Here is a 15,353-nt window from a genome sequence, read left to right on the forward strand (position 1 = left end):
TGTGACTTTACATATTGGATGAATAGTAGTGAATAAACTCAAGCTCCTTCTTATGCTGTGGTGGTCTTCTGTCGAACAGATTGCATCATTTCCATTAAGCAGTCCTGACTTATTGAAAACAGATTTCAGCATTTATTGAATGAAATGCATACATCTGTGGATGAATATCTCAGAATATTTCCATAAATGCACATATCAGCAAAAAATGCTTTCTCACAATCGAGCCAGCAGGACTGCATCAATATGCATCTTTCTTTGCCAGATTGACTGTGACCTGAAACAGTGACGATGCCCAAGCACAAAACAGTTCATAACCACACAGGAAAACTGCAAACTATGTTGTTTTTTTACACATACACAGCTTTATGTGTTAATCAGTGAGCTTTAAAAATGCAGGTCTGAAGATCTTTTTAGTTTTGGAAGGAGTCAGGTTAGTTGTTTTCTTTTTCCAGTGCTAAGGTAAGCTAGCAGGTAGAGCTTTTAGCTTTAGTCTCATGCAGGAGTGGTGTCTAACTTCCTAAACAAATATTTCAGTATTTTTTTTACTTCAATAACCCTTTCTAATGAGGCCTGAGTGTTTACAGAATATTTGATGGGTTTTTAAATTTAAGGTCTGGTCATTTAAACTAACTTAATACTTTTAACAAGTAGCTATCACATTGAAGTTAAACAATTTAAACAATGTGAAATCATAATGGTCATACAATCTGAATGATTTTCCATCCGAGTTCAAAGAGCGCATTGATAGTTCGTTTTCAAGGGTTTACTTTTATAAGATTGAGGAATTTCTCTGCTGTCTGGTTTCAGAATTCAAATCATCAAATAGAGGGAAGGAGAGCGCCGACACACAGTTCAACACAGTGTCACTTTATTAGGTAGAGGGGCAAATGGAGCAACTGACTGTGGGGATTTTAAGCAGATGCTGGCTCTGTTGAGATGACATAGGAGAGGGAGCGAGGGCTACTGAAGTGTCCTCAAATCATGATGCTCAGGTATTTGATGATCTAGTCCAAGAGAAGCAGCTCCAGTCAAGCCAAACATCAAAATTTAAATAAAGAAAAAAAGAGAACAAAAAAGAAGCTCTAAGGAGTCTTAAAAATACACAAATCCTAACTGGTGCCAGTAATTTGCAGGGTTTGTAATCTCCCCTGCTCCATTTAGTATGAAGTCACATGTTTCATAGTGAAACATTAGATTTCCTCTAAATTCTCCACACGTTGATTACTTGACATCAAGGGATGTGGTTTAGTTCTGTCTGCGTTTTCAGATGAGGCACAGATCGGCCGGGTTCTCCGCTGCAGTCGTCGCTTTGATGATTTTCCATCCGTGAGGTTGAAATTATTCTCATGTGCTCACGGGTGGGATTCTCCATTTGACACATCAGGACCTAACTTCTTTTAAATAACTCCTGGTTGTTGTCTCTGACTTCACGGGATGGACAAGACAGAAAAGTTCCCTACTTTTTGTTTTTCCTCTTTCCTTTCTTTTTCCTTTTCTTTTTAAAAATCAAACGTCAGAAACATTAAACACACAGTTCAGAAAAGAAAGCAACAGGAGATCTAGAAAATTAATGACAAATGTCTGTAATGACATTATTACATGAAACATTTTCATTACCCAGAGGACTGTTTGATGGCAAGTACTGTGTACTGGGTCACAACAACAACCTGTTTGGCAGTCATTCCTATTAGGAGTCTTCTTCACACATACATCTACAATCTTTGAATACAGGTGATTGAATTGGTCTTCAGGGATGACAGAAGTGGATATTTCTCAAAGTTTGGTATGTGGCATACTGATACCCCTTACCAAATGTCTTGTAATTTTTACCTTCCTCTTGGTCATATCTTGACTTTGTTGTGTCTGTACGGACCATTTGCTTTAGCAGAGGTGCTCCTTTAATAACAGTCTGCTCCTCTCCTTAGGTTAGTCAGTACACCTGATCATCAGTGTCATGCAGTAAAGGTTCGTCATGATGTGATCTGCCATGGACCTTCCCTACCCAAATTTTGTGTATTCAGAGTCCTCCTTGTTGCAGCCAAGAGTGGCGGTGCCCCTGGGGGACTGAACCTTGCCGATTTCCTCAAGGGCACTGGCCAGCGAGTCCAGGTCTCCAGAGTCCTGGTGCTGGGCTTCCCACAGACTCAGAATCACCGAGGACGGACTCTCCTGGCATGCAAAGTAGCACAGGTTCCTGGAGGCCGGGGAAAATTGAATATTTTAGTAACAGATGAGCAATGAGTAACAAAGGAGCGATTCTATAATATAAGTGGTTGCTTTGCAGTCATTATGACAGTAAAGCCAATGTAAAGTAATTTTTAAAAGCTTATTATATGAGTAATTAATTCATACAACACTTCTAGAGAAAAGACAAGCGAAAACAGAGAAAATCGAAGCAGCACACACCTGTATCCTCATGTTTAGTCACAGAAACTAGTACAAAGAACTGATATTACTCATTAGACATGTTAGAGATGAGTCATACCTGATCCCTAATGATGCAATCTGGTTAGTTTGTGACTTACTCTGACATAATTCAAGCATAAAGAGCAATAATCTCACAAGATTGAGGTGCCACAGTAGCTCTCTGCCAAGTAGACTCAGGGGAATGATGGCACACACTTGATCCACTCAGTGGAGTTGCATAGAAACTTTAAATTGGAGAGTTTCTGAGCTTATAAAGTCAAATTTATTCTATTTATGGCATAAATGTTAGTAAACCGTTCAGCCAGAGACGATAAATGCAATGATACTGCAGTTTAACAACTTTAATTTACAACGGCTTATTGTTTCTTCCTGGTGGTGCTTTCACCTCTCATCTGTTTCACAGGCAAAAATCATGCCTCATATGATATTAGACCAAGCAAGATTCCTGGGTGCAGCTTTTTAAGCAGCTATAGAAATGGCTTTATCATAAAATAAATAAAAAAAGCTAAAAAAGTCAGTTGGGATCCATTAAACAGATTTATCGTACATTAAGTTAGAATATATCGTGAAAAAACAGAAGCTTTAAATTCTGATTTCCTTGGCAGCTGTTGTTATAGCATCTGTCCAACAGAGGGCACTGTTTCACAGCAGAGGCATCTTTGTCCTTGTTGCGTTCTCTCTTCTTTGCCTTTCCAGTCTATTTTCCCTCCTCCGTATGATGATGTTCCCACACACTCAGAGAAATAATTACAAAAATCAGCTTAAGTAGGTAGAGACATTTCTATTACATGCTTCTTGGTGTGCTTGGCTGGGCTGAAAAAGCTCTGAAATCCTTTTCCATTTATCAGTCACAGATGTTTGTTTTCAGACTTAAAGCAAAATTCCTTAATCACATAGTTTCTGTTATAGTTTCTTGGTTAACTTTTTCCTGTTATGCATCTCCAGCTGTCAGGAAACAGAGAGTATCCTCTCAGTGTATTTCAGAGCTGACTGCACAGATCTAAGAATCGCTCTGGCTACAAGTACTTGCTTATTGACTTCTTTTCTGAAGCACAAATAGAGATCATCCTATCTCTAAATAACTAAAATCCTCCTACGCCTACACAAATGCAGACCTGGCGCAACCTCCTGAGAGTGTAGCAGGGGTTGAGAGATGGAGCCCATGCAGAGAAGCTGCTAATGAGAAGTGCTAACATGAACACATTTTTCTTGCCAGAGGCTGGCCTGTCAGCAGTCAGATTTCTGTAAAACACGGCATTCAGTTACAATATTCTGACTGTGTTAAAGTTGGCCATAACATTTTCCTCACCATCTCTCCTGGTAAATGTGTGTTTAGATCTATAATGAAATCAGCTGTGTGGTGTTTAACTGAGAGCCAGTAGAGGATGGAAGATAAAAGCCGACACGGTGCCTAAATTGAAGATTAAAAGTAGTGATCAAAATGGGAAGAGTGTAATAACAAAAATAATAATAAAAAAAGAATAAATAAATAAATATAAAATATGCATTTTTACTTTCCAGTCATTATTCTAATATTCAAAACATGCCAATTCATTCATTCAAGGACGACACAGCAGTATGTAAATGGCAGCTAAAGAGTGAGAGGAAATTTAGACCTGTCTATGTGGAGCTTTTGAGCCAAGAGCTGCCAGTCCTTCCCGTTGGCATTAGCGACGTCAAAGGTGGCGCTGATCCGCTGACGGATGGACAGGGGGATTTTGAAAGCCCTCGACCCTGTCTGAGAGGTGACCGTACAGTCTGACTGAGTGAAAAAGGGAACCACTCCCTTTTCATTCTGTTAGTGAGAAGGAAAGGAAGCTATGTCAGGGTGATCTTGCAGCTTAAGATGTTTCCACCTAAATATGAAGGACAAGAACTCATCAAGATAATTTCTAATCTATACATGAAACACTGCACAGAAGGCTCATTACACAAGCTGTTAAATCACATCAAGAGATAGTCAGTGTAATAAAAGAACCTTATTAACAGGCTTAATGACTACTTAGGCACAAACTACACACTGTCCCCTTCTAGGAGAGCAGCTCACCTCCACAGATGTATAGATCTGGAGTATCTGCTCTTCTCCTGTGACCTGCCGGATGCTGATCTTGCAGGAGAGCTGGGACGAGGAGTGGCTGTATCGCTCCAAAGAGAAGGCACACTGCAGGGGACGCTGGTTACTGGCCCACACCTGAGAAAAGGAGAACTCCTGCAGAGCGAGGACAGACGGAGGACAGAAAGGATGAACACTGTGATGGAAGGGCCGAGCAGGCGGCAAACTCATTAGACTGCTGCTGAAGACGTTTGTGGAATCTTGCTTCACCATCCACTTTGCTGTTTAGATGCTTAATTAAAAGTAGATGAGTGGCCTCGTTACCTAATCAATGATGCTAACTAATCAAGGAGCTCTAAACCACCAGAAAGAGAACAAGCAGGTGTTGGAGCCACCGGAACGAATGAAAATACTTCCTATGAACTTTGTGTAAGAGCTGGAATCATCAGTGAGCTAATGGATAAAGCATTGTCCTAGTTATGAGTAAATAAGTGTTCTAAGTTTCTATGAAATGCTAGAGAAGTGCTTTTTTTCTGCATAATTAAACATTTCCTATAATAAATGCTAAAGCCCCCCCCACACCTTTTTTTTTTAAAAAAAAAAGCAAAGTCTGCTCTGATTGGTCAGATCCACTGATCTGAACAACACTGCTCATAATTCTGCATCATTAATGTGAAAGTTAAAAGAAACAAATTAGTTTACACCCTAGAGTGCAGGATGAGTCATCTGTTTTTCCAGTAAATTTACTTTTATGTCTTTTTTTAAGTTACATATTGGCATGTATGCTCAGTGAATTAAAAAAAAAGATGGAAAAATAAAAAGATAAATAAAGAAACATAACATATTTGTTAGACAGCCACATTTAATGCATGTGAAGGAAGCAGACATGACAACAATTACCAAAACTCTGTAGAATCTGCATTTAAGATACAGAAAACCTGGTTAAGATTCTCTGCTTCCTGACTACTAGTGAAAACCTTCTCATTACTTCTGACCTACTTCATGACATGACATCAGTTTGATAGCTATCAGTGTATACTGATAGAAATAATCAATGTAATACCATAAAACCATCCTTTTACTTCACAGCATTACATCAAAGCTGCTATGAAACTCACATAAATGTCAATCTTTAGATAAGGATCTGTAATGTGATTACAGAATTAGGACAGAGATGTCTCATTTTACACAGCTCAGGCTAAATTTCTGGCAAATGTTGCAGCTGAAAAACCAAAGTAAAAGCTATGAAGCATATCTGAGAGATCCATTTTGACTTCCCATTACTTACTACTGTGTGACCCAGACAGTGGTGCAGTGAGAACAGGTCAAAACACTGTTTTACAGATGAATCACCCTCTCTTCAGATCCATCTGACAGAAGGATGGCCACTTATAAAAGTCTCCTTTAGGTGAGAGTAGTGTCTGAATCAGAGCTTATAGTCATCATCCATGTAAGACCTTTTTTCCTATCCAAGAAAGCCTTGTTGGTATTCTGAAAGCGCGATAGTAGGCTAATTCTACTAATAGGATGTCGCTGGTGGGATAAACATCATAGGGCAGAGCAGAACATACAGCATATAGACCCCCAGGAAGATAACCATGCTATGTGAGTGTGTATGTGTATTCCTGCCTGGTAGTCATAATTAAGTTTGTAATGGTGCATGTGTGGGTGAGATAGCTAGTCTTGGTGATCCCCTGCTGTGCCCTTGCTGTTGCCCTTTAGCTTTGATGTGACCATGCAAGAAAAAGGGAAGCTGACAGAGGAGAGAGAGAGACAGCTGGAGGAGTGGAGGGAGCAGACAAGATGAAGGTGCACAGCTTCTTTCCAGGTGCATGACTGTGACAAACCTGAGCTCCATTTAAATTTGAGCACACATGGACTTACAGTAAACATGCTTGCTGGTTAAAACATTTTTCCTCTAAACAAAAGAAACCGCCTACCTGGCAGGTGGTGAAAGGCTTGATGCTCCAGAGTAACTGTGGGACGTCCTGGATGGACACCTGGAGGCTGAAAGTGTTCCCCCTGAACAGCATAATTTTAGGTTCTTCCAGCAGCCGTCCACCCCTGCTGCGCTCTCCCACGGCCACCTCCTGAAGGAAGAAAAAAAAACTGGTAAAGTTGGTTTTTGCTTGGCCTGAGAGATCCATCAGATTGCATGCAAAAGAAAAAACATCGCAAACAAAGCATCTCTTCCTGGTGAAGTACCTAAGTTAAAAGAAAAAGTCTCATTCTGTCCCCGCAATTTATTAATTCACTTCCCTCAAATCACCACATTTAAAGGCCTCATTTTTTCCTCTTCTGTACATATTTTTTGGCAGAGAGAGATAAAACACAGAGGAAAAACTTTGTTTTTTTTTTTTGCTAAAATCTCCTTGTTTGTTAGAAGAGACACTGCAAGAATGAACATACACATACAAGTTTTGGGGCTTCAAACTTCATCCAAAGTCACTGGGCTCTGAAAGTCAGTACTGGATAAAAGTGAGCAGTGATATAGGACAGAATCTTCATCTTATGGATGTTTAGAAGTAGTTTAATAGATGGTTTTCAAAGGAAATAAAAGTGATGAGGTCTAAGGCTCATTTCCCTTTGATGCAGCAATATTACTGCTCGGCACTGCAATGACAGCATCAAGTCTGTGACTCCACGGCACAACTAAAGCTCTTCTGTTTTCTCTGGAAATGTTCATCCATGCTTCAAAAATATCCTTCAGCTGGTGTTTGCTTGGTGCTTCAGTCTCTTCACTCTCCTTTTTAACTTATAAAAACTGGTCAGCAGATCTGGAGATACAGTTTAAACTCACTCTGGTTTCATGAACAGTGTGCTTCAGATCATTGTTGTGTTGCAGGCTAAGTTTGGCCATGGAGATTAGAGGGCTTGCTGGAAATATCAAAACAATATGTTGTTCACTGCATCATTAATAAAGTAAGTTCTGCAAGCAGCTATATGTGTTCTTATCTTGACAGTTTGTTTCTATGTTGAGATGCACAGGCTTGGCTCATGGGCACTTCCTGCTTCTCTTCCTTCCTCACTTTTAACCTACTTTTGGATTTCCATCACTGAGGCAAAAGGTTATTTTTGGTCTTATGAACTTTCTGCTTATGAAAGTATCGCCATCTGGTGGAAGGACTATATGAAATATGGATTGCGACACTTTTGCTGCAATGATCACAACATCCCTATATTGTTTGGGAGTCAGCTGGTCTTGTATACATTTTGAAGTCCAGTAATGGTTTATTTGTCCACAGTTAATATATCTTTATTAATCCACCGAGCAGCAGTTTTCAGTGACATTCTTAGCATCCTCCACCCACTGATGTTTTTCAGTAATAGTTAGTTCTCTGGTGTGTCACACTGGTGTGCGCATCCAGGATCTGACTGCATCTTAACAGATAAAAAGAAAATGAAATAATTGGCCATCATTTTGATGTATGAACAGCTCCATGCAAACAAATACACATGGACTATGAGTTGCCTTTGAAAAAATGGACACAATACTGAACAGGTCTCTTTGAATAAAATGATGAAGATGGAAGTGAATGATAATACCTTCATTGAAAATTTCCCAATGATGGCAAAAAAAGCCCCATCAAATTTGACTCCGTGACCTGTATAGTATGCAGGGTGCTGCATAACTCCATGCATTGGTATGTGCTATATTTCGATATGTTGGTTTAACATTTTCTTTATCTCGAATTTGCAGGGACTGGTGGAAGAAAGAAGACAGTGCAAAGCCTTACAGTCTGTCTCCAACCAGATCGATTTTCAAGCTCACAGGGGAAATTATTTGTCACACAAAAAACAAAAGAAGAAGAAAAAAAGAAAAGTCAACACTAAAGAAAAAAATGAACAAACAACTATGTCGGACTGATGGAGAGGAGTGAGCTGGCTTTTACTTGCATCCATTTTTTTTTTGTTCACTTAAACTTTTGCCTTTTTAATGAAGCCACATTTGAAGCAGGACTTGGTGTTAACAAAGAACTATCAGCACCACAGATTTATTTAAAATGGGAAAATTACTGCTGTATTTGTTTTTGTGATGCAGGAAGCAAAACCTTTTAACAGCACCGCTCAAGACTCGTTTTCATCTTTTCAAATACGTGCCACATGGAAGGCAACGCAGAAACACATTTAATTAACAGAGAGCAAATTAAACTATATAAAGAAAGGGCAGGGAAGCAACCTTGTAGCATTTGTTGTCTTTGTAATTAAACATCCTTTTATGTCGCCTTGTCCTCAAGCATCTCCCTAAGGCAACTTTACTAAACAAGTGGATCTTCAGAAGAGCCACACTCAGGCAGCAGTTCTTCCAGGCAAAACCAAAAGTTACACACACAAAAAACAAAAACAAATGAACAAACTGCACGACACTGGCTACAAAGGAAATGTCATTTGTGACATTTGTAAGATGAAGTTATGGGTTTTCGTTTTGCTTTTACAGTGCAGAAGGCTTTATCTAACAAATACTTAGAGCTAAATGTGAGAATAACCTGTAACTGCATGTTGGTGCAACATCATCTGCTCTGACAATCTAAAACTTTGCACAATCGTTCTTCTGGAAATACTGTAAAAATCAGCTAGAAGCATCATGCACGGCATCATGGCAGAGGTAATCTACTTCCTCAAGGTTAAAAATATGAAGCTCCAAAACCCAATGGTTCTTTCAAGTATATGTCAATGGTAAAATGATACTTAATTTCTAAAGCTTGTTCAGATACTAAAAATCTGTGAGGAAATCAGTAGTGTGTGTGTGTGTGTGTAGGGACAAACATTTTATCCTGTGTGCAGTAGAAGTTGTTGTTGCCCCTTGTTGGACTTTTTTCAACCTACAACTCAAGTTTGCTCATGAGTGTGTCTTGTACTGTATGATGTTTGGTTCAGGATCCTGTACTCACATGTTGGCCTCATGAAATGGGATTTTTATTATTCTGCAATACTTAACTCTGGAAATAGGTGTGTGCCATGATTGGGGCAAAATCTTGTGCCTTCTGCTCATAGTGTTGTGCTGTGTGTGTTAAAGGAAGAAAAACTTAACCTAATAAAATGCTTCTGACCAACAGATTTTGTCCATTAAGCTAACAAAACAGTAACTGTAAGTTACAGTAATTTAAACTGGACTCAAACCTGTTTTCTGAGTTAAGTAAAAAAAACAAACAAAAAAAACCCACTTTTTTTTATCTCTATAAACACTCATGCAACCTTGTGCATTTACACATGTATTTTTAATGCATAGCAGCATAAAACATGAAACATGAATCTCCTGGACTACCACTGTGGGTCTATTATACGCTTTACTATGATACCAAATTGCCAAATATGCAGTTTTTCAGCATTTTCCTCAAAGCTAAACTGTATCTTTAACATTCAAATGCACACATCCAAGTACCTCAGTAAGCCAATATGTCTCTATTCAAAGGCACTTCAGTAAATACAACAGTAGGCAAATGAGTCGCAACTCCAGGGCACTTCAGCACCTGCAGCATTAAGTGAACGCCTCATTCATTCATCTCATTTACAGCCTTCAGTTCAGTCAGTAACCAGCTGAAGCTGTTACATTCAGTTCATTACAAAACCAGGCAACACCTACACTAAACACAAGGATGACAAGTCAATAGCTTGTGTTTTATGTCAAAGTTATCAGATAGCGATTGTTTCTGAGGCTTTTGTGGTCTTTAATAGGGTTTACACAGGAAGTATGAAGAAGTGATACGTGATGGCTGAGGTAACAAACGTGCTCTCAGTTTTCATTATAGCAGTGCTGGAACACTTTAATGTTTCATATTACAGAAGTGACTACCAGCTCATGTTTTCTGGGGCTACCCAGGTCTGAAACTATGTCAGTCAGCAGGCTGTTCAGATTTGGAGGGTTCAGCTAAGAATAGCTTTACTGTACCTTGCTGTTTGCTCTTTCTATTTGCTTTGCTATTCATAGTAATTTCTCAACAAATGAATGAGTCATTGTGTAGAACTTTATAGGCTGTTGGATCTATTTGAGTCAGGTGTGTTGGAGCAGGGAAACATTGAAAACCTGCAGGACTGCGGCCCTTGTAGGGCCAAATTGAGTAGCCTTGATGTATAGAATGCAAGACAAAGAACAACATACAATGAACATGATGTAAAAATATTTTAATTTCATTATTTCTTTTTACGTACCTGAAATGCATGGGGTGTGTCGTCCACACAGTACACCCTGAGGGTGAAGCCCAGAGAGTTGCTGGTGTCTGGACTCCCAAACACAGCCAGTCTTAGATGCTTTGCTGCCTCCTGGTTCAGGGGCTCCCCCACCAGTGCGTAACGACCCGGCTGCCCCAGCAGCACGTGGCACCTCTGAGCCTCCAGCAGACAGTAGCAGGATGTACTCTCCTCATCCACAGACATCACTTCCTTTGGATGAAGGGACACATTTGGATAAAATAGATTTAGTTGCTGAGCAGCGAGGAAACAACAGCTGCTCACTGCAGGCCTGCAGGTTAATCATAAGAACATTTTAGTATTGGATTTTTGTCAGAGTGATTATCATCATTATGATTATATGATCATTAACATTGAAACTACTGCCAAGAATAAAAAGCATGTTTAACTTAAAGTGTGTGTTGATTTAAGCCAAATCTTTGCAAAATCACATTTGTGACCTCTGCAAAATCATATTTCTTTCAGTAAAAATGAGTCAAAATAGAATATAAAAAGCCATGCATATAACCAACAATTTCTGCAACAAATACAGCACTTTTATTTTAAAACTGAAGGGATAATATCAGGAGACTTCATAGACAATAACCTGGAAACCTTCCAGGATGCCTAGGGTAAGGATCTGGGGAAAGCTGAATGAGGGCCAAAAAAATAATGACACATTCCTCTAAACAGATGGAGATACAGTAACACTGACAAAACGGATTAACAGGGTGCAGTTGTATCTGATGGCCAATTGCCCCTTATTGTGCGTTAAATTCTCCCAAATCACCTTTGAAACACAACTGTGACCCTGTGGTCCCCTCTGCATATGGCCCGGCTGAGGCATATAAAGTAATGCAGAGTAATTTAGTGGCCCACAGCTTCTTAAACCTGCCCCATTAGCGCTGCAGCATACATGACAGATCTCCGTGACATAGCTCATCCCCTGCCAGGCAGCCAGGGGAGAAATGATAGAGTCAAACAAGTGTAAAAAAAGTGCAAGCTTAAATGGGAATGCCGCTGAGAGGCAGATGGGGTGAAAGAAAGAAAGGGAGGGCAAAAAAGAAAAGACAGATTGGGAGAGAGACCTCCACTTCCCATTATATCACAAATTCCAAAGATTAGGTTTTGAGTAAGCATCCTTCCTGAGATAAAGGCCTCATTATTTCTCAGTGACAGAGATGGGCCACAGTGTTACATTTGGGGAATATCTTCCCTTCTCTCCCTGAACCTGCTTCTATCTTTCTGCCTATCTCATCCCTCTCTGCTGACTTGCTCTCTTATTCCCTCTTCTATGTTGGCACATAACTCCCATCAGAGAAGGGCATTTTGATAGCTCCCTTTTGTGCAACACATCTGTTGGCAAATTACATCTGTGTAAATGTCACACAGAGTGAAGGGGCCAGGCTACAGAGAGCAGCAGACCCCCTAGTTCAAGCAAACACAGGCTTTGGAATCACTCTAACATGATGAGGTCCCCAAAGCTTTATGATGAGGTTAGTTAAACATTAAAAGAGCATCTTAGATGTGTCTACTCCACTGAGAAAGGAAGGGTAAAATGAACAGAGGAGATATATAGATTGAATGCAGGTGTCAAAGTGCTCTTCTGTGAGACTGTGAAGATGCTCTGTAGGGCAGAATTGAAGGACTTTTTTTTAGAGGTGTCATTTTACTTAAAGGACTATAAGAGAGAGAGAAAAAAGAAGAAATAACAGCTGCAATCTCAGAAATAGCACCATCATGCATTTAGAGAAGTAAAGTCTTAAATCTTTGAAAAGCACACTTGTCAGTTCTTTTGATCTATTTTTGGCTGCACACCTCTGTATCAGACAGGAGTGGGTGCTTTAACCTTTTAGTGGCTTTTGAATTTGTATATGTGTTTGTAAATTTAACTTTTGACAAGAATCAGAGTAGATTTTAGAAAAACTTTCATCTTCCAATGTCTTACTCTTTCACTGTTTGAACTATACACACATCTTTAATCCTAACACTTTCCACACATTTACACATAGTTCATAAATCATCTACTCTACACAGCAATTATCTGGCTATTTGAAGTGGTTTTTAACAAACTCTTGCACCCAATACAGCACATGGCTGCAGGAAAGGAAGCCCTGATTTATATCTGAATTATTTTGCAAGCTGTGCTTGCTGTGGATGTCAGCAGCTGTGCATGCATGCTCACTCATGGTGCAACACAAGCCCTGTCTACACAGCAGTTGAGAAGAGCACACTATAACTTGAGTGAGTATGGCAGGAAAAAATATAAAACATTTACTAAAAAATACACACACATACACACAGCTGTATAAAATAAAATGCCTTCATATGACTTATATATATATATATATATATATATATATATATATATATATATATATATATATATTATATGCCTGTCTGCACTTATGAAGAATCACCTGTACCATGATGTGGCTCATCTATGAAACCATTAAAGAAATTCACAATAAGTGCAGTTTATCTAGAAATAATTTCTTTTGTATGTGTACTGCAGTGCATGTTTAATATCTGTTCTATATAAATTTAAGTGTAAATAAAAGTTTGCTCTGTATGTTGAAATAAAGAGAAGCATCTCTGATTTGCTGTAAGGAGGTTAAAAAAGCTTGCACGTACATCTTACATTTACAATACAAGTGAAAAGTTTAGACAAACTTATGCATTAAACATGAGATATGCTGATTGTATATATGGTTGCAACATACTGTATAAAATCATTGCAGAAGTTAGCATATCATTACTTTTTAATTTATGAACATGTATAATTTTCTCTATGGGCGGTTCATTTACCTAATGAACCTATTTCCTCATACATCCAGAGACTTATTGTATCCAATAGTAATATATTGCCACATAGGTATTATCTATGTCCAGAAATGGAAAAAAAAAACAGTAAGTCTGACATACATGTCACCATCACTCTTGATATGGAGGCATATACCTCAGATAGGATGAAACATTTTTATTAAAATAGATTGAAGCAGGTTTATCAGATTATATTGATATTCTGGGTGCTGATAGAGGATGTTTGCTAGTACTTGTCAAAAGTTTCCTCTGATACTGTAACAAAAAACTGAACCAGTTCACGACAGGTAAGATGAAATAGAACTTGCTCACCTCCCACTTGTCCTGGATTTGTCTCTTTAACCGGATGGTCCAGTTATCAGGAGGAACTTCCACACAATGTGCTATGGTCATGGCTATGGGACAGGACAGGTCAAGGCCTGGTGGACCATATGTGACTGCAGGGCTCAGAAAGATCTCCGACCCATCCTCGGACACAGTGCTGCACACCCCGAAACAACATTAATGAAATCAAATCTTTTATTTCAATTTATTTCACAGTAATAAAAAAAAAACACAAGGATTTAATAGAATACGAAAATGGAAAAAGAAGATTTTTAGAATAAATGTGTGAGCAAGCATTCAGTGTGACCTTTGGCTTTAAACAAAGTAAACTCAAATCATTCGACACCCATAATGAATCAATCTTTTACAAGCTGACACCCAGACACACAGATAGAGGAAGATTAAAGCACCAAGACTAATGGACAGTGAGGCTGGGGAGGACAGGCTTTAGCACAGAGCGTGTAAGCTTCGTGGGTCGATGGAGCTTATGAAGCCTGCTTCGGCCAGCCTGGTGACAGATTAGCCAGGCCAAGCTGCTCTTGGCCAGAGGCCCAAACTTGGCTGGAAGCCCTAAAGACTGAGAGCAATCGATGGGACCACCATCAGTCATGCAGCTGGTCTGGCTGGATACCTCACATACACTGGGCACAATATTGGTGCTGTTGTCAGAGCAGCAGCACGGATATTTCTCAGCATCATTAATATAACTGTGGTGAAGACAGACAACGACATGAACTAACAGCCTTACTAGTTTCCTGTTTAAATTAAAGTGGATCATGTAGCGCTAGCTTAGTCAGCGCTAAGTAATTTGTATACAGAGGTACTCTTTGAGCATTCTTTGTACCTTATTTTCAGCTTCATGTAGTTGATGTGTAGTCTCTTAATAGACTACCTGAAAACTAAATATGAAATTGGTTCCACTTCCATTACCTCAAAACTAATCTAGTGTAACCATAAAACAAGATTAGCAGTATTATGTGACTTCAGGCTGACATCAGGTTAATAGCCTGACAGTAGTAGTAGGAAATATTTTTAAAGGATGACTAATTAGGAAACTACTTTCAAATTTACTTTAAACTGGTGTAGTTACGCTGGTGATCCATGTGTATCTGGAAAGAGGTTTATGTCTTCCTCCTCCAATGTCCTGTCAATCCCCTGAAGAGGCCCCTGGGGTGTCCAATCAGATTTCAGAGCTGGCCAGTGCCATGATGGCTAACACTCTAGCTCTTTTGGTATTTAGTCATTATCAGCTCTAAGCAGGTTAGAGCAGACTTAATTGACACTGGAGCTGTTGTATTTCTATTTATTCTTATCATTTGCAGTCCCTGGGAAAGCTGATGAAACATTACTTTTTTTTATTTAGTTGAAATATACTTGGATACAGCAAAAGCTTTAGTGAAAAATTAAATAAACAACTCTCTTGTAAGAGGGGCAACAAACAGCTATTTTTCAAAGAGCTCAAATTCTGCTCTTTTATCCTTTCTGCTCTTCTAGAATAGGTTTACATGCATGTCTGTGTATTTCTGCAGAACCTTTCATCACCCTCTGTCCGGAACTA

The 15,353-nt window shown here is 39.2% G+C and overlaps 1 protein-coding gene across 6 annotated transcripts in view; it reads right to left on the reverse strand.

Annotated features, from left to right (window-relative positions):
* Positions 1-851: 851 nt before the first annotated feature.
* Positions 852-15,353, reverse strand: part of LOC121630182 (netrin receptor UNC5D-like) — a 195,367-nt gene continuing 180,865 nt past the window's right edge. For 5 of the 6 annotated variants that reach the window (XM_041970305.1, XM_041970303.1, XM_041970304.1 and 2 more), the window contains 6 exons: positions 13,784-13,952; positions 10,631-10,861; positions 6,421-6,570; positions 4,475-4,636; positions 4,044-4,222; positions 852-2,194 (listed from right to left, as the gene is read on the reverse strand). In XM_041970305.1, coding sequence (XP_041826239.1) covers positions 1,999-2,194; positions 4,044-4,222; positions 4,475-4,636; positions 6,421-6,570; positions 10,631-10,861; positions 13,784-13,952 — 1,087 coding nt within the window. In that variant the 3' untranslated portion in view covers positions 852-1,998. The remainder of the gene's footprint in view (positions 2,195-4,043; positions 4,223-4,474; positions 4,637-6,420; positions 6,571-10,630; positions 10,862-13,783; positions 13,953-15,353) is intronic. The other variant, XM_041970308.1, reaches the window with a different exon arrangement.

The sequence above is a fragment of the Melanotaenia boesemani genome, chromosome 19 (genome assembly GCF_017639745.1).
Source record: "Melanotaenia boesemani isolate fMelBoe1 chromosome 19, fMelBoe1.pri, whole genome shotgun sequence".
In the NCBI taxonomy this organism is placed as follows: Eukaryota; Metazoa; Chordata; class Actinopteri; order Atheriniformes; family Melanotaeniidae; genus Melanotaenia; species Melanotaenia boesemani.